We start from the raw sequence: 26,316 nt of genomic DNA, 5'->3' as shown, positions 1-26,316 counted from the left end.
TTTTTTCAGGGAGAGAGATGGGAAGGTAGAGAGAAAGACAGGCAAGAAGGGAGAGATGAGAAGCATCAACTCATAGTTGCAGGGCCTTAGTTGTTCATTGATTGCTTTCTCCTATATGCCTTGACTAGGGGACTCCAGTTGAGCCAGTGATCCCTTGCTCAAGCCAATAACCTTGGACTTTAAGCCAGTGACCTTTGGGGTCAAGTCAGTGACCATGGGGTCATATCTCTGATCCCATGCTCAAGCTGGCGACCCCATGAGACCACGCTCAAAGCAGAGGAGCCCACGCTCACGCCAGGTGTCCAGGGTTTTGAGCCTGGGTCTTCAGCATCTTAGGCCAATGCTCTAACCACTGTGCCACTGCCTGGTCAGGCCGTATTGCTTCTTGAACAGAATTAGGAAGATGGCAGCATGAGACATTTGGTCAGAAACTGAGACTTGAGTGTCTGGAAGTATTATTTTGTTAGATATTTAGGGAAAGTATGTAAAGAAAAGGATACAAGAGGTGAGTTAGGAGGAAATGGGAACCTGCTTTAAAATTCATTGTCCATTTATTCCCAGTGAGTCCCATGCAAATCCCAAATGTCTGGTTACCAACATGTTTTTTTTTCATCTCTGTTTTTTATTTTTACTTTTCATTTTTTTAAGATTCTTATATAATAATATTCAATGTTGTTGAGTCTTACATATGCTAGCCAGAGAATGGATAGTTATTGCTCTGAAAAGCATCTTATAAATTAATTCTTCCACTAGAATTTTGCCTAAAATTCAGAGATATACACAAAGTTGTATAAGTAATGAACAGAAATGTTTACTATAATGTTATTTATAGTTATGAAATGTAGGGAAAAAATCTAAGTATACCTCAACAACAAATTTTTCATACGTTCATAGATATCCAGAAGATGAATTATTATGCAATCAGCAAATTATATTTTAAAGACATTTTATGATATGGTAAAAGTCTCCCAATATAAATAAACAAGTAGGTAAATAACAAAACAAAGCAATAGGCAAATAAATGAACAAAAAGAAAAAATGAAAAGTATATTGTGTTATAAATATAGTACAAATATATATTCTGTAAAAATATTTCCATTGGAATAGGTAATGATAGTTTATTTTTTATGCTTCTCTATATTCTGTATATTGTTTTATACTATAATTACATATTCTTTATATGTTATATATCTATAATTTTATATATTCTATATGTATTATTTTACTTTAAAAATAAAGCAGAAAAGAAGAAAGGTCTGGGGTGATCCCTGTTCCAATAGAAACCATCACAGTGATGAAAAATGTTGTCTCATTTAAATTGTCAAACCTTTCAAGGCACATGCCCATTTACTATTAAAAAAAAAAAAAGATTTCATCTCAAGGCATTTTACCTTCTTAGGAGTCAAATGGCTGTGAACAGAAAGGGACAGGAAAATGCTGCTTGGATCGGGGAGAGAATGATTCTCCCTCACACGGCCAGCAGAGTGACGTGAGTCCCTTTCTTTTGTCCTCTCCCTGAGAGTGCTGCTTAGCGCTGGCCCAGTGTTGACGCTGTGCTTGTTAGTTCTGCTGGTCATTCTCTGCTCTACTTATAAATATCGAAGTGCCCACACAAGCAAAGCCCTTTCAGCTGGGAGGTGGGGAAAGTGGAGATGCAAACAAAGCCCAGGCCTTGGCTTTCCTCCCGGCTCTCTGAAATCCTGCAATGACAAAACAAAACCCAGCTCAGATGAGAAAAAAGACCAACCCCAGACATGACGAGTCCGCATCTCAGTGGAAGTGTGTTCCTGTGCCTGACCCTTCTTGTGCAGAGCTGTCCCCTATCACTGTTCCCTCCTTTGCATGGAAAGGCCACTGCAGCCTTGGGAAGGCTGAGGACCCTGTCCAAAGTCACGTGGTGACTTCATAGCCCCACAGCTGGGAGGGCCGGCCTGCAATGTTCCAGTCCCTGGCCCTGCTCTCTCAGAAGTACTGGTTTCCAAAAAAGACCCACTGCCAAGTTCTTAGATGAACTATTTAGAGAAGCTGGAAAACAGGACAGAGATGGCTCCCTCAGTGAGGAAAATGAGCCCATCATCTCCCTCCTGAACTATTTCTACCCCTTAGACCAGGGGTCCCCAAACTACGGCCCGCGGGCCGCATGCGGCCCCCCAAGGCTATTTATCCGGCCCCCGCAGCACTTCCAGAAGGGGCACCTCTTTCATTGGTGGTCAGTGAGAGGAGCATAGTTCCCATTGAAATATTGGTCAGTTTGTTGATTTAAATTTACTTGTTCTTTATTTTAAATATTGTATTTGTTCCCGTTTTGTTTTGTTTTTTATTTAAAATAAGATATGTGCAGTGTGCACAGGGATTTGTTCATAGTTTTTTTTATAGTCCGGCCCTCCAACAGTCTGAGGGACAGTGAACTGGCCCCCTGTGTAAAAAGTTTGGGACCCCTGCCTTAGACCTACCTTGTCCCCATACTTGGCCTCCCACTGTCTCTGTATTTTGGTCTGAATAGGTATGCAATGAACATAAGGGTGTTGCAAAGGAAAATAAGCTGCACTCCCCCCCTCCCCACCCCCTGCCCCATGACAGTTTCACAGAAAATTAGTGCCCTGGAGGGGCCAGTACATTCGAAAGTCTGATCCTCCATTCTATGGCCTTGGATTTCAATCTGGGCAATGATGAGGCTCTGGGGATCACCTGACTCACTTTAACCAGACTCAAAGAACATGATGTTCCCTGATAATCCTTTATAAAGAGAAACACAAATACAAAGTAAATCTTATGATCACTGAGCCACATGTTTTTTCTCAATTATAAAAAAAGAAAACAGAAAAAAACAAGGATCACAGGAAATAAGATATGAGAAAGCTATGTTTAATATGTAAAATGTTACAAAATGAGAGTTATTGTTACATCTCTGTGTATTGCCAAATACACTGGCCTTTCATATTGTTAAGTTTTAAAAAACACACACACATAGGAAACCACAATTTGAGAAGGTTGCTCGGTGAGCATGGAGGCAGAGCAACTGAATACTCTTAGGGGGCAACATTATAGAACAGTGGTCCCCAATCCCCGGGCCGCAGACCGGTACTGGTTCGTGGGCCATTTGGTACCGGTTTACAGAGAAAGAATAAATAACTTACATTATTTCCGTTTTATTTATATTTAAGTCTGAACGATATTTTATTTTTTAAAAATGATTAGATTTCCTCTGTTACATCCGGTCTAAGATTCACTCTTGACACTTGTCTCGTAAGTTCAACAGTTATATTTTAAAATACCACAGTTTTTACATCGGTCGCATAGTTTTATTTTGTGCATTTATCCGTCCCACCCTAAAGGCCAGTCCGTGAAAATATTTTCTGACATTAAACTGGTCTGTGGCCCAAAAAAGGTTGGGGACCACTGTTATAGAAGACCCCTCTCTTCCACAGGGTAGACCTGATGTCTGCTTCCAGACCCTCCCTTCTCTCTAAGCTGTGTTAACATCTTCTATTGGGTAACAGTTATCTAAGCCCAGCGCCTGACAAGGGGAACTTCTAATTCCTCATGATGTTTATTTTACACTTTAACTCTCAGGCACAATCTTATTTCTAGGTTTTAGAAATATATCACATTATTGCTCCCAGGTACTGCCTACACTTCTAATTCCAACTAATACATAGCCCAATCGTTCAGATACTGGCCTATAATGCTTCAATTGGGAGTCCTACTAAGAACTTTTACAAAGAACCATTACAATTTTTTTTTCTTTCTAGACCCTGAGAAGATCACAGAGTGATAGAAAAACATGGGGAGTGCTAGACAAATGTCAGACCATTTTACCTAATTGTGACACCTCTCAAAATATTCGTCCAATTCCACAGGAGGTGTTAGAGTCGTGGCAGAGCTGAGAAGGAGCCCATATCCGTCCGCCTCCATCTCTCCTCATACTCTACCCTGTTAAACAGACCTCTGGTCCTGCTCCCACAGTGCTCTCCCCGTCTTCCTGACCTCTTCGTGCATGTTTGCTGGGAATAAGGACTTCCAAAGCTAAAACATACTGATTCAAATAAGATCACTGTTTGGGTAACTTTTCACTGTGCTTTTGTTTCCTAAGTGTTTGAAATGGAGATGATAATTTGCTTTTTTTGTATAGTCAATGGGAGGATTCCATAAACTACTAATCCATGCAAAGCACTTAGAAAATAGGCACTCCATTAACATTAACTGTGGTTATTCGAGTGAGTGGGGCATGCATGTGTGCTTACACTTGGGTGTGTATATTTCGGCTTATTTTTATTTAAGCTACAGGACCTCTCAGAGCTTTGAGCATTTTGAATCCTGACTTGACAGATGAGAGGATACTGGTTTGAATCCCAAATTTATTTAACCTCTGATAGTTTTTCATAGACTCTCTTGATATTCCATGGGGTACTATTTGAAATATCTTATAGAATACTTTTTTTCAGTATCACAATAGTGTCAAATCAATATTTCTCTTACAATAAAATTCTTAAAACAATTTGGTTTGAATGACTTCCCTGTACAAGGTGAGTAGGAGAGTTATAACTAAGTTCATTCTGCCTGGTTAGTGTAAATAATTACAGTGCTGTTTCCAGTTGAACTGGGCTGACAAGGTCATCTTCTTCTGCCCTTTATAAAGATTTCCACAGGGTTATTTACAAAGGACGAGTTCCAGCCCTTGGACCCTACCCAGGAGCTCATATTTCCCCCAGAACTCTTGGTAAGATGAATTGGGTGTTTTATGTGATTGTTTAAATGTCACTGGTTGTCAACTCAGTTTCTAAAACCACCCCGTTCCTTCCTGTGAAACTGTCAAATTGTGGTAAGGTTTGATCAGATCAACATGCTTGTCCCTGATCAGCTCACCAAGCCCTGGCTGATGCCCTGGACACATACCCCGAAGTCTCAGCTGAGGCTATTTTTTAAGTGACATCATCATTATACTCATCATTGTCATCTACAGTGTGTCCCTGTTAACTGCCCCAAGCCATACAGCTTTGCTCAACTTCTAACTTGGTCTTTTTGGCCACTCCAGTCCATGAACCCTAAGGAGCACTTGCAGCCAGGCAGTGGGCGCAGCAAGTGAATAGGAGTGAAGGGTGGGAGAATGCCCCTCCTGGTGAAGGGACAGGGCAGGGGCCAGCCTGGCTGGGAGGGGTGGGGGAGACCATACCGGACTTACGGCCTTCACTCTATGTGAGATGAGAAGCTAGCAGGGAGGGTGGACAGAGAAGGGGTATGCTCTTAGCTGCGCTGTAACAGGATCCGAGGTCGGGTTGGCTGCTGGGATGGGAGAAGCGTGCGAAGGGGCGAGGACAGAAGCAGGGAGCCCAGTCAGGGCACTGAAGCCATCCTAAGAGACCACCAGGCTGCCGGGGGGCAGGTGGTGAGGAGGAGGTGGAGTCTGGATATATTTTGGAAGAAGAGCTGACAGGCTTCGCTAGTGGGTGTGACGTGGGGTGTAGGAGAGAGGAGTCAAGCCTGACTCGGGGCTTTGGGCAGCTGGAAGGTGGCCATTTACGGAGAAGGAGAAGACCTCCCTGGGAGCAGAGTAGTCTTTCTTTGGGAGGTTTTTGTGGGGCGTGGAAGTGGATGAAATATGAGGTCTTGGTTTTGAACATGTCAAATTTGAAATGCTTATTCCACATCTAAGAGCAGACATTGAGTACTCATTCAGATAAATGAGTTTGGACTTTAGAGGGAAAGTCCAGGCTGAATATATTAACTTAAGAGCATTAGTACAATTGTGCTTTTTAAAGCCATGATAATAAATTCTGTTACATTAATCTATACTGAAGGCTCAATGACAGGTGCCAGTTCATATTGTCACTTGTCTCAAAAGAGCTACATATTATAAACAAGTCTTAAGCTAAAAGAGTAAATATGTAATTATGAAACTTTAAGCCTTAATCGATGGGTGTAGTATCTTTTTGGTCAAGTGGACCTCCTGAATCTGGCTAGATGGAACAGACCTCCATCTGGGGTCTTGCCTAACCTGGGGGACTGGTGTGCACATGTGCTCACACACACTTGTTATTTGCTCTTAGAGAATCGCAGAGAGTCCAGAAACAAGAACTCTGACCTTTTATGGAGAGAGGGTTACCTGGATCTTCCCTGGGACCCTCAAGGATCTCTTGGAGCTGAAAGTGAAACACCCGGAAGCCCCTCTCATCCTGGGCAACACCTCACTGGGTGAGTGGTCACAGCGGTTCTTGTGCTACCATTAACACCAGGCTGGACTTACCTGCCCCTACTGTGCTTTCAGTCTAAAACACTGCTTTTAAGGATAAAAACCTCATCCTTTATGATAAAAATATTAACACATAATAATATATTATAATTACATATAATTATATAATTGTATATAAATTATACATATACATGAGTTGTAATAATTATAACAACAATATAAAAAGTATAATATAAGCATTGTTATGTTATACTACATTACATTATACTATAATGGTCTCCACAGTTCAAGACCCTGAGACTATGTGGGCAACCCCTTGAGGTGTGGAAAGAAAGTATTAGAGGATTTTTTTTTATTGTTTACTTTATCTTGTCCTTTTTTATGTTGATTTTGCTAAATAGTGAATAGATATAATAGAATGTTATAACATATGCATGAGTATATTAATGATGCACACCCAGTTATCACCCACCACTAGTTTAAGAATAAGAACTTGGCCTGACTAGGCGGTGGCACAGTGGATAGAGCATCGGCCTAGGAAACAGAGGACCCAGGTTCAAAACCCCGAGGTCACCAGCTTGAGAGCGGGCTCACCAGCTTGAGCACAGGGTCACGGGCTTGAGCATGGGATCATAAATATGACCCCATCCTCACTGGCTTGAGCCCAAAGGTCACTGGTTTAAAGCCCAAGGTCGCTGACTTGAGCCCCAGGTCTCTGGCTTTAGCAAAGGGGGCTGTAGCCCCCTTCCTCCATCAAGACACGTATGAGAAAGCAATCAATGAACAACTAAAGTGCTGCAATGAATTATTGATGCTTCTCATCTTTCTCCCTTCCTGTCTGTCAGTTCCTATCTGTCTCTCTCTGCCTCTCTCGCTAAAAAAAAAAAAAAGAACAAGAACTTGACTAACTTCCTCTCGAAGGGACTCATTAGCCCAAATGTGGTGCTGGTCAGTCTCTTCCTTGTTTTTACAGTTTTACCATATGTTTGAATCCCTAAGCCAGGGGTCGGGAACCTTTTTGGCTGAGAGAGCCATGAACACCACATATTTTAAAATGTATTGTAATTCTGTGAGAGCCATACAACGACCCATGTACGTTATGCATTATCCAATAAAAATTTGGTGTTGTCCCAGAGGACAGCTGTGATTGGCTCCAGCCACCAGCAACCATGAACATGAGCGGTAGAAAATGAATGGATTGTAATACATGAGAATGTTTTATATTTTTAACGTTATTTTTTTTTTATTAAAGATTTGTCTGCAAGCCAGATGCAGCCATCAAAAGAGCCACATCTGGCTTGCAATCCATAGGTTCCCGACCCCTGCCCTAAGCAATACATCATTTAGTTTTACATAATTTTGAACTTCACATAAATGGATTGACACAACATTATGCTTCTGCAGTTTGCTATGTTCATTGAACATTGTTGAGCTGAGATTCATTCACAGTGTAATCGTGCTTGATTTCATAGTATGACTATGGCACAACTGATGCATCCATTGTCTTATTCTATTGTTGAAGGACATGGAGTGCTTTTCAAGTTGTGACTATTCAGATATTCTAATATATGTCTCCTGTGTGCACATGTAAGAGCTTCCTCAGAACCTCTCATCCATTTTGCTTCCTATTTTTATATACATGCAGTGAATGTATAAATAAATGCACACACTGGAAGCGTATGTGCTATAAAATGACTTGGCTAGAAAAAATAAAAGAAAAAAAATTGACTTGGCTGGGTACGTAGCCACTTCTTCACATCTGTATACATTTATTATCAATTATAAAATTAGTACCTGAACATTTTTTATTAAAAACTTCCAATGCCAAAAAAGGCATTTTCTCTTTTCTAACTCTCTCTAAAATCTATATTTACTTTTCAGGACCTGCAATGAAATCTCAAGGACATTTTTACCCAATTGTCCTCTCTCCTGCCAGGATTTCTGAGCTGAGTATGGTGTCTAAAACCAGTGAGGGTGAGTTTCTGGTGATGTTGTAAAATATCAACGAACCAGTCCCTGCACTAAACTTCCACTTGCTAAATAGTTTGGAAATTCTTCATGCACTTATCTTGTCTGGCTTATTTCTAGCTCTTTATCTTTTTTCTGATGTACACCCCACTATGAAAATTTACCATCAAAACCCGTGCACAGAATATGAGGCATTCAGATAATATGTATATTATTCAAGACCTTGTAGTCACCCGCAGGGTTTTTGCCTGTTAAATGCCATAGTGACCTAGAAGCAATAAATCTGCTGTGTCACTTTGATGGAAAGACAGTAAGAGATAACTGGTGCTATCCATCGGTTGGTTGAATAGTCCATTCCAGCAACCAAGGCTGTTTGCAGAGAGAGAGTAGGAGAAATGTTGTCTAGCCATCAAATACTGTTTGTCTAGTGGGGACGATGGCAAGAAGCCAAATGGGACAAAAACCTGCCTGGGCAAGCATCCCCAGTCACTTACAATATCCTTAAGAGCCTACTGTGTGCATATATCATCAGGCAAGGTAGCACTCACAAAGTGGCGGAAGCCTGCAAGACTTTGCCTTCAAGATGCATGGTAATCCTCTGACAAAAGTAACTTCACTTTTCTCTTTTCTGCAACCTCCCAAAAGTTCTAGCATAAATGTACATGTCTGTGAATATTGTGCATGCATATAAGTGCCCAATGACTTAATGGGGAAAAGAAACAAATAAATGAGTTGGTCAGGAACTTGAATTTGGGATGCAGTGGTAATAATGACTTCCTGAACTTAGGTGACAGGGAGGGTGATTGAACTGAAAGCAAGCCACTGTGTGTTTGTGGGGTCAGTGGTGGGCAGCGGAGGGGACCTGCCTTGGCTCCATCACTGCCATCCAGGAGTCCTAGCTTCCTGGCCTCTAACCATCATCAGCCAAACTGGGACTGTGCTGCAGACCAGCAAGCCTGCCCCGCCCTAGCCTCACTCCACCCGACTGCAAGAGAGGGGACCCTTCCCGGTTCTGCTCAGCACCAGGGCTCCCCAGCTCAGCCTCGGACAATCAATGCAGTAGCACACCTGAGGAGCCTTTGACCCTCCCTTTATCTCCCCAAGAGATTCAGACAGAAACCTGCTTCAGGAAGGAGATCTTAAGATGCTGCCTTAGCCTAATTTGAATTAAGTATGGTAAATAAAGGGCTTCAAACAGGGGTTTGTTGGCTAGATACCCCCTGCGCCCCCTTTTTTCTGAGTTGCCCAGCAAGAACTCTCCTGCCTTATATGTTCCACTTTACTCAACCACCTGTAAATCACCCATTCTCGCTTCTGAAATCTTAAAACCCCTTTTACCTTTTTTCATGTTTGTCCAAAGTGTCTTACATACCCAGTGGTGCCTCTGTCTTTGGAGTTTTCCAACCTATGTGATTTCTCCATACGCATGTATTTATATTATACTTTGATTTTCTCCTGTTAATCTCTCTGTGCTAATTTAATTATTAGCCCAGCCTAGAAAAACTAAAAAGATGGGAGGACAAGTATTAATTTATTTTACCCCCCGCAGAGAGAAGAGGAAGAAAAAAAAATGGGTGGGTTGGGAGTTTAGCCAGCTGGCTTGAGCAGCAGGTTCGGATGGAAAGCCCTTCCTCTCATCTTCGCCCCGGGGCATCGCTTAGCCCATGTTTTTCAAACTTCTCTGTAGCACCACAACCCTGACTTCAAGCAAGTCTTAAATAACTAAATGAAAATAAGCAGCTTTGTTTGAAAAAACGAAAAGAGTTTCCACCATCACCCTGTCCCCAAGCTTCCTATATACCCAGTGGTGGGATTCAGCCGGTTCACACCAGTTCAGCAGAACAGACCGTATTTCCCATGTATAAGACGCACCCTGTTTTGAAAAATTTGGGGTCTAAGAACTGGGTGTGTCTTATACAGTGGTTGTAGATTTTTTTTTACTTGCCATTTCTCACTTTTTCATGTGGATGAGGAGTTGTATGAATTTTATGATGAATAAAACTTGAGTTCAATAACTTTATGTAATACTTTTTTTTCTAATTTGGGGCCCCGAAATTAAGGTGTGTCTTATACATGGGGAAATACAGTACCTAATTTTTTGTTGAGTTTGGCGAACCAGTTGTTAAAATGGCACTTGTCATCAGGGTTCTCTCTAACTAAGGTGGGCGCCTGGGCAGCTGCCCAATGTGGAAATCACAAATTTACATTCCTTACTCTTCTTTAATGTTCATCTGTGTAACAGTGTATTCTAAGCGCCCCTAGTAATGTTCATTCAATCCCTAGGTAAAAAAAACTGCAAGTGAGGATGCCAATCAAGAGGTAATGTGGAAATATCTTGGCCCTGGCCGGTTGGCTCAGTGGTAGAGTGTCGGCCTGGCGTGCAAGGGGTCCCAGGTTCGATTCCCAGCCAGGGCACACAGGAGAAGTGCCCATCTGCTTCTCCACCCCTCCCCCTCTCCTTCCTCTCTGTCTCTCTCTTCCCCTCCCGCAGCCAATGCTCCATTGGAGCAAAGATGGCCCAGGTGCTGGGGATGGCTCCTTGGCCTCTGCCCCAGGCGCTGGAGTGACTCTGGTCTCAACAGAGCAATGCCCCGGAGGGGCAGAGCATCAAAACTCTTTCTTATAACATAATCTAGTTTTGTGTACCTCTTTTATTGTTCTTTAATTTAATTAATTTATGAATTAAATGTATGAAATAATAAACTAACCATTCGGTATATCAATTTTTAAAACTTTAAACAGTCATTAGGGCAGAGAACTGGTTGTTGAATTATTTGAATCCCACCACTGTCTATACCTGCCCCTGGCTATTTGAAAGCCCCCTCAGTTTGGAGTCTGCAGGAAGCGGTAGAGCCAGATTCTGAAATCTGAGGAAACAAACCTGTGCCTTGTCCGTGGCCTCTTAAAATTAAAGTGTGAGTGCCCTCTAGTGGCCTCCAGGGAGGTTTCCCAGGATTCTTGCCCTTCCTGAGGCCCCAGAGTAAAGGCCACTGGTGGGGCAAGGGTACTCTGGAGCCAGATGTGCCTCCCTCCCCATCAGCACCCTCAGAAAGTACATTTTTGTGATGGAACATGCTTGTTGGATTTTGCATGCTAATTTATGATGTGTGTGTGTGTTTAGTTTACATTTTATTCCACCAAAATCTTTAGTATAGTAAGTGCTCCAGAAAGTCACGGCATCTTTATCCCATAGAGCCATGACCTCTGAGACGCATGGAGTTAAAGCAAAAACTCACATTCTGAGAAGCAAACCATGTTAAAGCTCTTTCCAATTCCACTAAAATACAAGCTAGGTTTTGTGACCAAAGACGAGATAAAGAGAATATTCTCAGGATAGAGGTGTGATGCCTAGCCCAAAGTGAGGGGGTTGCGTGAGCAATGGAAATGGCCGAACAAAAGCCCCAGCAGATTGCCTGGCTTGAACCTAAGTTTGAAATCTATACTTATGAGGACTTACAGAGCAGACAGCTGGTGTTGTACTCTCCCATGGGGCTGAACTGCCCTTTTCTACCTGTGTCCAATAAGGGATGGTCCCGTAGGTCTGTGTGATGCTTCTGACCTAAAAAGACAATAATAGCCTTTTTGTTTCTGGTTTCTTTCCTACTAATAGGATTCTGGGTAGGAGGAATTGTATGAAGCAAGCTCGGTCTTCCCAGCCCTCCTGTGGGCAAAGATAAGGCCAGGACTTTTGCAGAAGTGAAAGACCAAGCTCCAATGGAACCTGTAGTGGTAGGAACTAACAGAGCATAGCTGATGGGTCCGGGAAGGACCGTGTGTAATGGAGCGCCTTTTATGAGATGCTGAAACAGAAACAGGATGAGGACTCTAGGTGGAGACTTTCTATGAAGGAGCAGTTTATTGCTTTTCGGCAAGACTTGCTAAGCAAAAGGATAATAAGGAACAGCTCATGGTTTCCATAATCAAGTACAGCTGAGATTATTCAAGCATTGGGGGGTGTTGTATGGTTATGCTGGAAGAGGAGAGGGAAGTATTGTGCCAGGACATTTTTAATGTTGATTAAAAATAAAGTTATGTGAAGGGGGGTTAAATATTTTCAAAGATTAATCCACAAGAGAAAAATCAAAGACCAGCCTGCAACTGGCTGTTAGAACCCAGCCCTAGAAGTGATAAAATTAGACTCTATGTGCTAGTGACTCACTCTGCAAACCTCAGAGAAGTAAGGGTTGAATTTTTTTAATGACCAAGGCGATTTTATTTTAGGAATATAAGAAAGATTTTCCTTTCTTATATTCACAGAAATTCCACATAGGTGGAATATAAAACTGAGACTCATGGACAAAGATAAAAGTGAAATGGTTATCAGAAGGAGAGGGGTGAGGGGAGGAGAGTAAAAAGGGACAAATATATGGTGACTAACAATGATTTGATGTTAGGTGAGGGGCACACAAGATAACCAACAGTTCAAATGCTATAGAGATGTTCACCTGAAACCTTTGTACTCTGATTGATCAATGTCACCCCATTAAATTTAATTTCAAATTAAAAAAAAAAAAGAAAAATATTTTACATTAGAAAGTCATTCCCAAGGTCACCTGCTTGTGCATGGGCTCATCTGACTTGAGCTCAGGCTCAACAGCTTGAGCACCAGGTTGCTAGCTTGAGCACAGGATCATCAACATGATCCCAAGGTCACTGGCTTGAGCCCAAAAGTTGGGCTTCAAGCCCAAGGTTGCGGACTTGAGCAAGGGGTCACTGGCTCAGCTTGAGGGCACCTCTGACTCCATCCAGGCATGTACAAAAAGCATCAATGAACAATTAAAGTGACGCAACTATGAGTTGGTGCTTCCCGTCTTCCTTCCCCCCCCTCTCAAAATGAAAGAAAATCATTTCGTTTTTCACATTAACATAGTAAAAGATCAAAATTTTGTAATCACCTAAATAGATGGGAAAAAGCCTTTAATAAAAACTTACTCATTTATAATATAAATTCAGAGCAAACTAGGAATATAAGGAAACGTTCTGAACCTAATAGTGAATGTAGGATTAACTTTAAATGACTAAGTCATCTCCTAATGGTCTGGATGACTTCTTCACTTTCAAAGATTGACACGAACCCTTTACATCCTTGCTATACAGAAACCCCAAAGCAAGCTCTAATACCCTGCCACTAATCAAAAGTATGGTTGCAATGTTTATTAAAATTTTTAATTACTTCCTTGCCAGGTAGCAAATAACACTGCTCCGATCTTCCTGGATGCCCTCCCATTGTGGCTACTACTTTCCTGGGTCCTCTCTGGGAACCTTCCCAATGTCCCTACACCCAGCAACATCCAATGTAATACCTGGGGCAGCTGCTGCCATGGGCTGTATTCATTCTGATCAGCCAGAGCCCGTCATGCAAATGATTGCTGAGGATTTTGAGTATCAAGACTAGCTGTACAGGTACATATCAGCAGTCAGAGCATTTCCGATTTTTAGATAATGACCTAGGCGATTGAAAGCACTTTGTCATTATTTTAATGCCATCAAATTTGTCCCCCTTAATTACAAAATATTTTTGGATAGCATGACTGTAGTCAGCCAGTAGGCCATGGGAAGTTTCAGTAGGGTCTGCTACCTGCTAGTGGTTACTGTCATTCCTTCTCTCCAGCTTCTATTCCCTTGTGTTTATTCCAACAAGAATAGACCAGCCCAGAGGTCCTCGCCCTGGCTGCACAGGAGAACTGCCAGGGGAGCCTTGGAGAAAGCCCCAGGCCCAGAGATTCTGATTTAATTGCTCTTGGGAGGAGCCTCTGTGCTGTTTCAGTTCCCGGTGATTCTCTGGGCAGCCGGGGTGGGGAGCCACTGTGCAAGAAAACACTGTGGCCCTGGAGTCATGATTACAACTTAGCTGCTCCTTCCACGTGCTCTGTAAAAACAATTTTAAAAATGTTTGAATTGAATTTACCATGTAAAAATCTGCTTTCCAGGACTGACAATAGGTGCTGGCTGCAGTCTGGCCCAGGTGGAGGCCATCCTGGCTGAGAGGGTTTCGGAGCTCCCAGAGGAGAAAACACAGACGTACCGAGCCCTCCTGAAACACCTGAGGAGTCTGGTGGGCCAGCAGATCCGGAATATGGCGGTATGTCCTCCAGCCCACCATCAGGCACCCCGTACCTGTTCCTTAATCTCACTGAAATGGTGAAGTGGGCATTGGCAGAATCTGTATGCAGAACGGTCTCAGCAGATTGAAATAACAGGCATGATAAACAAATATGATAAACTGCTCACAACATTAACTCAACATAAACAAACATAAACAACCTTTAAAAAAAAGGATAAACTCCTCACAAAAATTAAGGATATTTCAAAATGAACATGAAGCAATAAAAAAAGAAGCATTTGGGTTTTTTTTTTTTTATTAAACAACATAGAAAAGCAAACAAGTCAAAGAAAGTTGTTCAATTATGCAAATGAGATTCAAAACCAACTTTTATTTCATTGGTGAAAATGCACTACACAAAAGGCTGAAAGTACTGGAGTATCTGCACATTTTCTGAACCCCTAATTTTTGTGAGCAGTATAGTTAACTAACATTATTTAATAATGTATTTAAAGGGGGATTCGAAGTCAAGTTTAACTGAATAGCCAAGTAGTACTGTAGGTGGGAAAAGGACTTCATGGTTTTGCTAATTTTATGATAAGACTGTCAAAGAAGACCCTGGCTGGTTGGCTCAGCAGTAGAGCGTCGGCCTGGCGTGCGGGGGACCCGGGTTCGATTCCCAGCCAGGGCACACAGGAGAAGCGCCCATCTGCTTCTCCACCCCACCCCCCCCTCCTTCCTCTCTGTCTCTCTCTTCCCCTCCCGCAGCCAAGGCTCCATTGGAGCAAAAGATGGCCCGAGCGCTGGGGATGGCTCCTTGGCCTCTGCCCCAAGTGCTAGAGTGGCTCTGGTCGTGGCAGAGTGACCCCCCCCCCCCCCGAGGGGCAGAGCATCGCCCCCTGGTGGGCAGAGCATCGCCCCTGGTGGGCAGAGCATCGCCCCTGGTGGGCGTGCCGGGTGGATCCCGGTTGGGCGCATGCGGGAGTCTGTCTGACTGTCTCTCCCCATTTCCAGCTTCAGAAAAATACAAAAAAAAAAAAGACTGTCAAAGAACCTAATTTAGTTTAAGGCTGCATTAACAGAAGTGTAGTACCTACAATAAGGAGGATAACCTTCTCTGCTCCAGACTGTTAAGACCACCGCTGCAGAATAACGCTCAGATCTGGGAAACGCGGTTTCAGGTCTGCTTCCTTTTTACTGCAGGAGAAAGCAGAAGAGATATGATTCCACTTTCAAAATATACATGATCTCTCTCCTGCATATTCCAAATGGTGTATTAGAAATCATTGGGATCTAGGGAATTGGGGGAGGGCATATTTATTTGAAAAAGCTCAAGTGATTTCAAAATGTTCTGTCCCCGTCAAGAACGCTGACCAACACCCGGGGCCTGGCAAGGCGATGGTTGCAGGAACCTGAGGGGCTGGAAACCACGTCAGAAAGAGGAGTGGTGGGGGTGCGGCAGTCAGAGGGGTCCTGAGAGCTGCTCTCAGATACTTATAGGTTCCTGAGGACAGAGGGATTCACTCTGCAATCAAAAGTGAGAGTCCAGGGAGGCAGATTTCAGCTCAGTAGAAACAAAAACTTGCCCTGTCCTCACCAGTGTTACAGCCCAAACGCAGCACCCTGGGTGGTCACTGCAGATTCCATCACTACGGGAAGGAGGGTATTGAATTGAACGGCTGGTCATTACCCTCCCAAGTTCTGAGATACTATGCGCTCAACCCAACCCAAGTGGAGTCTTCCAAAAAGAAAGAGAAAAGGCACCTCACTTTCAATAGTATACGTGCCCAGAATCCAGACATGGCCCACATGAATTCCGCACTGTGGCCAACACTGAGGAGGGGATGAGGGATGATTCAGAACTGACCACGGAGCATCACTGCTTGGGTTTGAATCTCACTCCTGCCCCTTTCTAGCTGGTAGACCTTGGTCATATTTCACAATTTCTCCACACCCCAGTGTCTTCATCCATGGAAGGGAGAAATGGCATCAGTCTCACTGGGTTGTTGTGAGGATGAGTAAATACCTGTGGAAAGGTCAACAGCGGGTAGAACACACCAAAAGCTATATGAATGTTAGTCACCGTCAATTTTTCTCAACTCAGAGTAGCTAGTGGGAGGGGCCTCCGGAATGCGCTCCCAGGCGGTGTGGGTGTGAACTGAGTCCCCTCTGCGAAGGGGAACCTGGCTCCTCAGCACTCTTTCCCCGCCAGAGAGGACCATATGCAGATGCCTAAGGGGCAGAGGATTTGGGGTAGAATGACCCAGGCTGTAACTCCCTCTCCTTAGTCTTTAGGGGGACATATCATAAGTCGGCATTGCTATTCGGATCTGAATCCGGTTCTGGCTGTGGGCAACGCTACCCTCAATCTGATATCAAAAGGTAAGCTACCTCAGAACACTCGGAACAGCACCTAAAGATTTTTTTGTCTCTTTTTAAGGATTCTCTTTAAGTCAGAGCCCATGTCTCTGGCTCTCACTGACCATGGGAAGCTCAGGCTCCTGGAGGAAGGCACTTGGATGAAAGGGGGTAGCAGGTGCTTCCTTCGGGCTCTACCCAGACATGCCCACGACACCCACCCTGCACCACAGCTCAGTCAGCCACGTGTCAGCCAGGGGTGGGGGCACGGCTGAGGCAAAGGCTCTCTGTGGCTTGAGATCCGCTCCCTCCTCCTCTCCAGGCACCCCCACCTCCCGCCCCCAGCTGCTGTGTGAGAAACCACAAGTTGGGTGAGGACACACTGCAGACATCTCAGACCCTCTGAGGGCAGGAGGAAGGCAATGACTAGTTCTGCATGCTGGCTGAGAGGAGCATTCCTCTGGGGATGCTCCATGCTAAACTACCCGTGTCTCCCTGGAAGAGCTCAGCTCCCACACTGCCTCAGGCAGCTCCAAGGATGCCCTTAGTGGGCACTAACTGTATGCCAGGCTGACGGACACTTTACACACAGCATGTCTAATCCATCCAACTACCCACCTGAGGTCACCCGCAGAGAGAGGCACGTAGGGTGCGGACTCCAGCCTGTCCAATTTCCAAACAGGTGTGCCCGCCTCTTCTCCGTTGGGCCACCTCCTAGGGCCTCTAACTCGCCCTCCCTGTCCCTTCATACACAACCCATCACATCCTCACTCCTGCTGTCCATCCCATGCGGCCCAGCCATTATTTAGCCCTCCACGAGAGGACACGGGCCCAGGAACTGGGGTGCACAGGAACCATTATTTAGCCCTCCACGAGAGGACACGGGCCCAGAACTGGGGTGCACAGGAAGCAATCACAGCCTGCCCCCATGTGAACTTCGGGGGGAGTGTCTGACCAGGAATTCTGTCCCAGGCATCGTCAGCCTCCTAAGGGGTCTGCTGGCCAGCACTATCCCATCCCATCTCAGAGTGTTGGGAGAGACTTGGTGGCAGAGGAAAAGCTCTCCTGTCCCCATTCAGTCTTACATGGGGCTCTCCCAAAAAGACGGAGAAGACAGGCCTCACCCCTGCTGGCCCATCGGCCGTTTTGCAGAGTCCTCCAGGCCTGTGATCCAGGAGGACCCCAGCTAACCCTCAAAGACCAGGAGAGTAGAGCCCAAACTCTGGGGTATCCTGATAGGAAGACAGGTTGGCCAGCAGCAGGCCACCTCCTGCACTAGCAGTAGGAGTGGTGAGAGTGACTGAAGTGTTCTCCTCCAGGGCTGTTGGTTGTTACTCCCAGCCTAAGGTCTCTGTTCTCTCATCCCTGCCAACACACCTGTACCCCGAGCACAGCCCAGCTCCAGCAAGGCCAGTGTGGGAGCCCACTGACCAGCAGCAGGGCGGGCCAGCAAAGGTCCTCTGGGGAACCCTCAGGGAGCCCCGGCCTTCTTCTCTACTGCCCTGTCCCGGCCAGCATGGTGCTGCCTGTGTCCGGAATGGAACCCAGACTACTGGGCTGTAGTTTGATCTCCTCATTGAGCCTCCTGTGGAACCACAAGCCACCTGTCAAAGCCAGAAGGGACTGCTCAGACCACTCCAGGATAACAGTTGGGCTGAAAGAAGGTTAATGCATTGTTCCCTTTGCTTTAAAGGTGTATGCATCTAAATTAGGAGCCAACAATGGCAACAAGAACAAAAGTACACCCAATGGTTTGACCTCTGTAACAGTGGAAACAAACCCTGTCTCAGCAGAAATTATGCCTTTAACCTGATCACAGAATTGAGAAAGTTAGGTTTAGTTAACCAGCCTCTGAGGAAAGATGGAAAGCCACATGGGCCTGGCAGCCCTTGGAGGTGGGAAGAGCCCCGGTTCACATAACGTGTGTGCTGATTAGGGTAAATGTCATGAAGCTGCCACCACCCCTCCCTGTGAAGGGGACAGGAGAGTCCTGACTGTCGCACACTCATTCCTCTGTGTCACTTTCCTTCTTTGCTGCCAACATTTAGAAGTACAGAATAAATCTCGCGTTCTCTGTGGCAACAGTGCAGAAATGTCACTTTCTTCCACAGAAGGCGCACGGAAGATTCCTCTAAATGCAGATTTTCTTGCTGGGTTGGCACACGCAGGCCTCAAGCCAGAGGAAATTTTGGAATCTGTATACATCCCTCACTCTCAAAAGGTAAGAATTCCCCTGGTTGCTTTTGAGAGTTGTTTTCCCTTTTCATCACTGAGTCCAGTCAGCTTTACAACTTTGAAAACAGAAGAAACATAACTCTACCATGAGAATAATAACTTCCTGTTCACAGTGACCTGGCGCGGCTCCCGGGGCCTCAGACATCCTGAGCAGGCAGCTCCAGGGTGTGGACTGAGGGTGTTGTTTCAGCTGTGGGGTGGGGCTGGCCCAGGGCCTGCAGCCTGCTTCCTGTGTCCACAGATGGCCTCTGGGAAGCAGAAGCTGTAGAATGAGCTCTCCACCTGACCCACAAAGAGATGGAGGCTGGGCGGGGCCTCCCCGCTCCTCATTCCAGCTCACCCCAACAGTTGATGGAGCATCTGCTAACACAAGAGCCTGGGGGTGATGTGGCCACCACCACCCCCCAGCTAGGGAGGAGGCCCTCTGCCCTCGCTCTCTGTTCCCTGAGTCTCTCCCAAAACTGTACCTAAATCCAAGAGGATAATCTTCCCAGAGAGAAGCTATGTAACACACACACACACACACACACACACACACACACACACACTGATCAGCTGGGTTACACAGGAAATCTTATGGTAAGTCATGCTTTCAGCCATATATGATCTCCAGTTATTTTTCCTGTGGAATAAAAACTTTGAGTGTGCTCCCGGTCAAATGTGCATCTGTGTAAAGACCCCAGGCAGACTCAAACACAGCACCCACCGTGGCCACAGATGGAAACACGCTTGAGTTACAGGCTATCTCCGTTAACCCCGTGGCAGCACGCCAGTGGGCATGGCGCTAAGAGGTCAGAGGGGCACCCAACCCCCTCCTGACTCTTGTTCCTAACACGAGATTACTTAGCCCACTGTTGGAAAGGTCATTTTGATTCCCTTATGAGCTATAAAAAATGGAAAGTGGTAATTTCTGCAAACCAAGAAAGACAGTGGATCGTTTTTGCACTTTGGGCAAATCCTATTGAAAAGCACTGGTGTTGGAAGAGCTCCTCCCTCCTCCCTGAAGACTATGGGGAATGGCACCTGAAAATAAGAGCCTATGGAAATGATCCAGGAGTTCTGTGCGGAGGCATCCTGACTTCCGAAGAAAAGGGTACAGTGACCCCTGTCCCTTGAGGGGATCAGGCATTGGGGATGCACCCTCAGGAGGACACTATTTCAATCTGAGTGAGAAGGCAGCCAAGTTGCCCTCCAATCATGCCAAGTATCCTTTATGTCCCTTTAGATTGAGTCTAAGTGATTAATCAGTGGCACCAAGAAGCAGAAACCATGCTCTCAGTTTTGATGTATCAAATAACTCTAAACAGTTTTTTTGTCTCCACAGTGGGAATTTGTGTCAGCCTTCCGACAGGCTCAGTGCCAGCAAAATGCCTTGGCCGACGTGACTGCTGGCATGCGCGTCCTCCTCAAAGAAGGCACAGGCACCATTGAGGACCTGAGCATCGCCTGTGGAGGGATCGGGCTGGCCCCCATCAGTGCACACAAATCCTGCCAACAGCTCCGAGGGAGGTAAGCAGGGAACCCTGCACCTTGAGGATGAATCAACATCAAAAAAATAAAGGAGAAATTTGGCTCAAGCAAGTGTTGATAAAGCCCTAGGACGATGGAAACTCCTATCTGTAGAAACACTGCTTGTTCTTTCCGTAACTTTGCTAAATGAATTAAAATTTACTTGACTTTGATTAATTAGGTGGCGCTCTTTGGGTGACGAGTTCAACAAAAATGGTGAGGACTGCCTTGAGTCCCAGTCCTCTCAAGACATCAACACTCCAGCAAACGCACACCGGGCAGCGTGCAAGTGGCACCTGCCGCTCCCTCTGCTCGGGTGCGATCTATTTCTTCCTCAGTAAAAGCTGCACCAAGTCTGTGTCTTGTCCAGCTCAAAATGGAACTGGCCCTAATGGTCTATCTATTTAAGCCGAGGTGCCAGCATGTTCTGGCTCTTGAACATGTTTGGTTTGTGTTCAAGTAATAGGTCCCATCCACACAGTGCCATGACCCTCAGCCCACCCCTTGCCTTGGTTTTCCTGAAGGCCTTAGTTAGGTGATTTCTAAGTTCCCTTTCAACTCATTAAAATAGACTCCGGGTCTCTAAATGAACGCCATCCACTATCTAGCACCTGTCACGTGATTGAAACAGCCCTTTAACTGCTTCTTCCCCACCCACAACCCCGCCAGGTGCTGGAATGAGCTGATGCTAGATGAGGCTTGCAGGCTGCTTCTGGATGAAGTCTCCATCCCGGGCTCAGCTCCAGGCGGGAAGGTGGAGTTCAAAAGGACTCTGGTGGTCAGCTTCCTCTTCAAGTTCTACCTAGAAGTCCTGGAGAAACTGAAGAAGCTGGTGAAGCAGTCCTCGGCGCCTGTAAGTGCTCGGGCTTGCACGTGCTCCTGGCAGCCACAAGTGCCCAACTTCCTCACTGCTTTTGCAAACTGTCTTGTGTTTGGCCTGCACCATGACCTGCCACCTGTTCTGGATCAGGCCAGGTCTGTTCCCAGCCGTCCATCCTTCCGGATTCATGAGACTCAGATGCCAAACTGCCTTCAGTTCACAGACACTTAACGCCTGCCCCAAACAGTGCAACATTATGGCGCTCCTGCCTTGCTGTCCAATTATTTTTTCTTCAAAACCACTTTACGAAAGTGTAACTACATATAATAAAATGCACCTTTTTAAATCCAGTGAGTTTTGACAAATGTGTAAACCCATGTAGCCACCACCTCAAACAAGATATTTAGCATTTGTATTAACCCAAAAAGTATGCTTTTGCCCCATTTTAGTCAACCCTCCCATCCCTGCCCTCAGACAACTAAATTTCAATTTCAATATGGAGTGTAAACTAAGATTTTATTTTTCATATACCAACTATACTTAAATTAAAAATAAATTTTTTAAAATAAAAAATAAAGCCTGACCAGGCAATAGTGAAGTGGTTAGAGCATTGGACTGGGATGAGAAGGACCCATGTTCAAAACCCAAAGGTCGCTGGCTTGAGCACAGTCTCATCTAGATTGAGCATGGGCTCACCAGCTTGAACGTGGGATTGCTGGCTTGAGTGTAGGATCATAGACATGGCCGCATGGTCACTGGCTTGAGCCCAAAGGTGGCTGGTTTGAAGCCCAAGGTCACTGACTTGAATAAGGGATCACTCACTCTGCTGTAGCCCCCTGGTCAAGGCACATATGAAAGAGCAATCAATGAACAACTAAGGAGCTGCAATGAAGAATTGATGCTTCTCATCTCTCTCCTTTCCTGTCTGTCTGTCCCTATTTGTCCCTCTCTCTGACTTTCTCTCTGTTTCTGTCAAAAAAAATAAGAAATAATTTTCAAAAATACTAAATTTATTTGCATGTTAGTCTCTAAGTAGCTTCTTGCTAGATTTTCTGATTATAAATTTCTGGAGTAATTAAGCAAAGCCAAACATTCTTTTTCTCTCCCCTTCTCTCTCTCTCTCTCTCTCTCTCTCTCTCTTTCTCTCTCTCTCTCTTTCTCTCTCTCTCTCTCTCTCTCTCTTTCTCTCTTGCCCTACCTTACACTCCACCCCCAACCCAACCCAACCCAATAGTCCAGTGGTCCTAAAGTGTCTGATTTTCATTTACTAAGATGAAGACCCTCACCAACCACATTCCCCGGGATAATCCTTGCTGCTATTTAATTTCTGAAGAAGACATTTGATGTGTTTCAGTGACACACAGAGAACCTTCCCAATTTTACTGCTCTCCCGCAAAAGCCAGGCCACTGAGAAAAACAATTAGTGTATGAGCTCTTTTGCATACAGCAAACTCCAGCTCATTTTGCAATGGCTTGTTTAAACCCAAATGTTCTTGCTTCTTCAGTCTGCCAGCCAGCCCCCCAGACAGGCCCTCCCTTCTCAGGGTGGCTTGAAGATCAAATTCAAACCAGTCCGTGCGGTTCCTCAATATGTGGAAAGAGGGGGGACAAGAAACTCTTAACAAAAAGTAAAATCCTAGGAGGTGATGGGGATTAGGGTTATCCAGGTACACTGACCATACAGTTTTGCGGATACTTTAACCAAGTCATTTTCACATAAATCAAAGCCCACCTTAATCACAGACTAATCAGCTTATATGTATCATTTTGAATCTTCATTCAGGACTGCCTTCGTTATCCTGAAGTTTCAGATGGATTCCTAAGTGCTCTAGAAGATTTCCCGGTCACTGTACCCCAGGGAGTCCAAAGGTACCAGGTCAGTGAGTCTAATTTAACGGAAACTTAGATACTAAGAGATAAGCTGTAGCTGAGTGAACAAGCAGGCAGTTGAGAGTTGCGATTTTTAGTTCTGACTTTGCAGTTTTTGCCAGCACATTGGCCCTTTGTTTAGGCCAAGTCAGGGAGATACTGGATCTAAGATCAGGCTTGATTTACCTACCACTAGGTGCACTCAAGGCTGAACCAGCCCAGAACAGTTTGACATCTAATAATAGCCGATAGTCTCTTCAAACTAAAAAGCTGATGTTCTTTGGGCATATGATTGAAGAGCAGCTGAGCCTGGTGTGGGGCAAGGACAGCACGGGAGAGTGGCAAGGTTCAGCCTTCAGACCTGATTGCAAATGTTTAATCTCAACAGCAAAACAAGAGCCCTGCAAGTAAGGAACCCACGCTCCTTGAAGGACAACTTGGAAAGCATCGATTATTATATATTTACTAGAGCACAACCCTTCCCCCCACCCCATCTCCACACACCACACACAGATGTTCCTTGAGAAGAGTTTCAGAGTAAACATCTTCTGCATTGCCTTATACTCCCAGGGATGTGTTTATCCCCCTTAAAGGGGCAGCCAGGGCACCTTAGTCTGGATCTGGGCAGACCCCATTGCATTTGCTACCCCCCAACCCCTGGCCAGAGGTTCTGCTCAAGTAGATAAGTAGGCTTTGGCATGATTTTGGCCCTTCACCCTCAGGAATTATACCACGTTAGCCTTCATCATCACTTTATATGTGAACAGGTTGATTATTAGAAAGGTCAGTACACAGGACAGGAAGACCCTCTGAATTCCAGAAGAAAGGGGTACAGAAAAAAATTGCCAAAAGTAGAAGCTGGGGTATCCCTTCACCTATTTCACAAGTTTGCCAAAAATCTGGCCCTGTCTAAGGTGTTGCCACATAACTGAAATGACCAGTTACATTGTTAAATTGCCAGGCTCTTTATCTGACCCACTCAAGTGTTTGTTGCCCAAGGGTGACTGTTTTCTCAATTCTAGATCAGGGGTGTTGGTAATTGTCCAGGCCACTTCTGAAGATTGAACTTCTTCAGGATAACTCTTGTCTTCCTCTGTAGAGTGTGGATTCTCGCCAACCCCTCCAAGACCCAGTGGGGCGCCCTATAATGCACCTATCAGGTCTTAAACATGCCACAGGGGAAGCTACGTTTTGTGATGACATCCCTAAAGTGAATAAAGAACTTTTCATGGCTTTAGTGACCAGTACCAGAGCCCATGCAAAAATCAAGTAAGTAAATTAATAGCTTTCAAAAAGCCTTTTAAAAGCACACCTGGGGATTTCCTCAGAGGAATGTGCCCTTCTCCTGCAATGCCCTAAACCCAGAGAACCAAATATGGAAAGAGTCAAGGTCACCAGCCCCAGGAGGAGGAAGGGAGAGTATTTGGAAATGAACACTGTGGAAAATAGAACAAAAATTATAGTTATGGGTCTCTTGCTTCCATTCTAACTTCACAGCACCTCATCTCCCTGCTGTAGGCTTAGGCAAGGCTCAAAGGAATAACTCTAAGGAGAGCTAATATTAAGCTGGTGATAAATTACTGAAATACTTCATTACTGAATGATAAATTGCCTAAACTTCCTAAGGACGCCCCCTTGCAACAGACACACTGGTCCCTCCAACAGTTCCCCTCCCAGCAGCTAATGTATTACTTCCTGGCCCAGCAAGGGTCCTCCTGGCCCCTATTCTATGGCAAGTCAGCTATGATCAGGGCCTAAGCTGGACCAGTTGTTACATATTTTGATTTTCAACCATGCTCTATCCCTCTTTCAAGTTTGAGGCCCTCAAAGCTTGCTGATTTCTACCTCTTAAATATTTCTCTTTTTTCAGATCAATTGATTCGTCCAAAGCCCTTGAACTACCCGGCGTGGTTGATGTGATAACTGCTGAGGACATTCCAGGCACCAATGGTGCTGAAGATGACAGACTGTTGGCTGTAGATAAGGTACAGAACATGCCTCTCCAGATGACTTGTGTAGATAATCACTGCGGTACCACCTGCAGTGGGCTTCCTGCATCTCTCGGTCTCTCGGGGTAGAAGTGCCAGCTTCTTTCTACCTTTAACATCTTTATTCAAGCAGATCTACTCTTCTAGAGTCAGGAAATAACATAATAACAAGGAAAGTTATTCTGGAAAAACAAGTCTTGGTTTTCCTACTGTGAACTCTTGAGTCAATTTATCCTCATCTGAAAAAAATTAAAATGCAGGAACTGACTTATATCAGGATAGAATAGAAAGCTCTAGAAAAGAAAGTAAAAAACAAACAAAAAAAAACCCCAGCCACTCCCTGTTATTTACACTGAACTCCCTTGCTTCCTGGATCAACCCCTCCCCACTTTCCATTTACCTCACACCCTCCATTTTTAATAAAGTTGCTCTTGTCATCTTTGACCTTTGATCAATTCTATAATCATTCACTGAGTACTTGTGTCTGGAGCCAGACTACCTTGGTTCTTGTCCCAGCTCTGCCACTCGCTAGCTGTGTGTGTCCTTGGGTGTCATCACCTGTAAAGTGGGAATAATCATAGCACTCACCGCATTGTGTTGCTGTGAGATTTAAATAAGTCAATACACGTGAAGTGTTTGCAGCAGTGCTCGGCACACAAAGGCTCTGAGAGTTAGCTGTTATTGCCACATCTCAGTGAGTCCCACAAGACAGCTCCTCCTCCAGCCATGGAATGAATCACTGTTCTTTTGGTTGAACTCCAGATGAAGAAGTTGGCTGTCATTTAGAAATTGTATTATCTGCTCGGGCTGATGTAACAAAATACCACAGACTGAGTGCTTAAAATACAGAAATTTAGTTTCTCACAGTTCTGTAGGCTGAAAGTCCAAGATCAAGGTGTTGGCAGGTTTGTTTCTCCTGAGGCCTCTCTTCCTAGTTTGCAGATAGCCATCTTCTCCCTGCATCCTCATTCGGCCTTTTTGTCTGTGTGTGAGCCTCCTTGGTGTCTCTTCTTCTTATAAGGACATCAGTCATTGTGGATTAGAGCTCCACCCTTATGACCTCATTTAACCTTCATTACCTCTTTAAAGGCTCTATCTCCAATACAGTCACATTAGGAGTTAGGCCTTCAACATATGAATGGGGGAGGGAGAACCATGTTCTGCAAAAAATGTTTTCCTCACCTTTAAACTCTAATACGACACCATGAAGGTGATATCTATGAACCTAACTTGACAGGACAGAGCAGATTTAGGTCACAACCAGTCTCCCAGCCATTCTGGAGTTTACATTCATTGACTAAAATGGCCAATGGAAACATCTGTATTATTTATTTAT

The 26,316-nt window shown here is 44.8% G+C and overlaps 1 protein-coding gene across 2 annotated transcripts in view; it reads left to right on the top strand.

Annotated features, from left to right (window-relative positions):
• LOC136306390 (aldehyde oxidase 2) overlaps positions 1-26,316 on the top strand; it is a 90,190-nt gene that overhangs the window by 11,644 nt on the left and 52,230 nt on the right. For both annotated transcript variants that reach the window (XM_066232960.1, XM_066232959.1), the window contains exons 7-18: positions 1,400-1,489; positions 4,640-4,720; positions 6,048-6,192; positions 8,072-8,164; positions 14,089-14,240; positions 16,490-16,583; positions 18,671-18,780; positions 20,119-20,303; positions 20,973-21,156; positions 22,907-22,999; positions 24,092-24,261; positions 24,863-24,977. In XM_066232960.1, coding sequence (XP_066089057.1) covers positions 1,400-1,489; positions 4,640-4,720; positions 6,048-6,192; positions 8,072-8,164; positions 14,089-14,240; positions 16,490-16,583; positions 18,671-18,780; positions 20,119-20,303; positions 20,973-21,156; positions 22,907-22,999; positions 24,092-24,261; positions 24,863-24,977 — 1,512 coding nt within the window. The remainder of the gene's footprint in view (positions 1-1,399; positions 1,490-4,639; positions 4,721-6,047; positions 6,193-8,071; positions 8,165-14,088; positions 14,241-16,489; positions 16,584-18,670; positions 18,781-20,118; positions 20,304-20,972; positions 21,157-22,906; positions 23,000-24,091; positions 24,262-24,862; positions 24,978-26,316) is intronic.

Source organism: Saccopteryx bilineata, chromosome 5 (assembly GCF_036850765.1).
Source record: "Saccopteryx bilineata isolate mSacBil1 chromosome 5, mSacBil1_pri_phased_curated, whole genome shotgun sequence".
Classification (NCBI taxonomy): Eukaryota; Metazoa; Chordata; class Mammalia; order Chiroptera; family Emballonuridae; genus Saccopteryx; species Saccopteryx bilineata.
The sequence above is the reverse complement of the archived record's forward strand: the minus strand, read 5'-3'. Positions and strand labels throughout refer to the sequence as shown.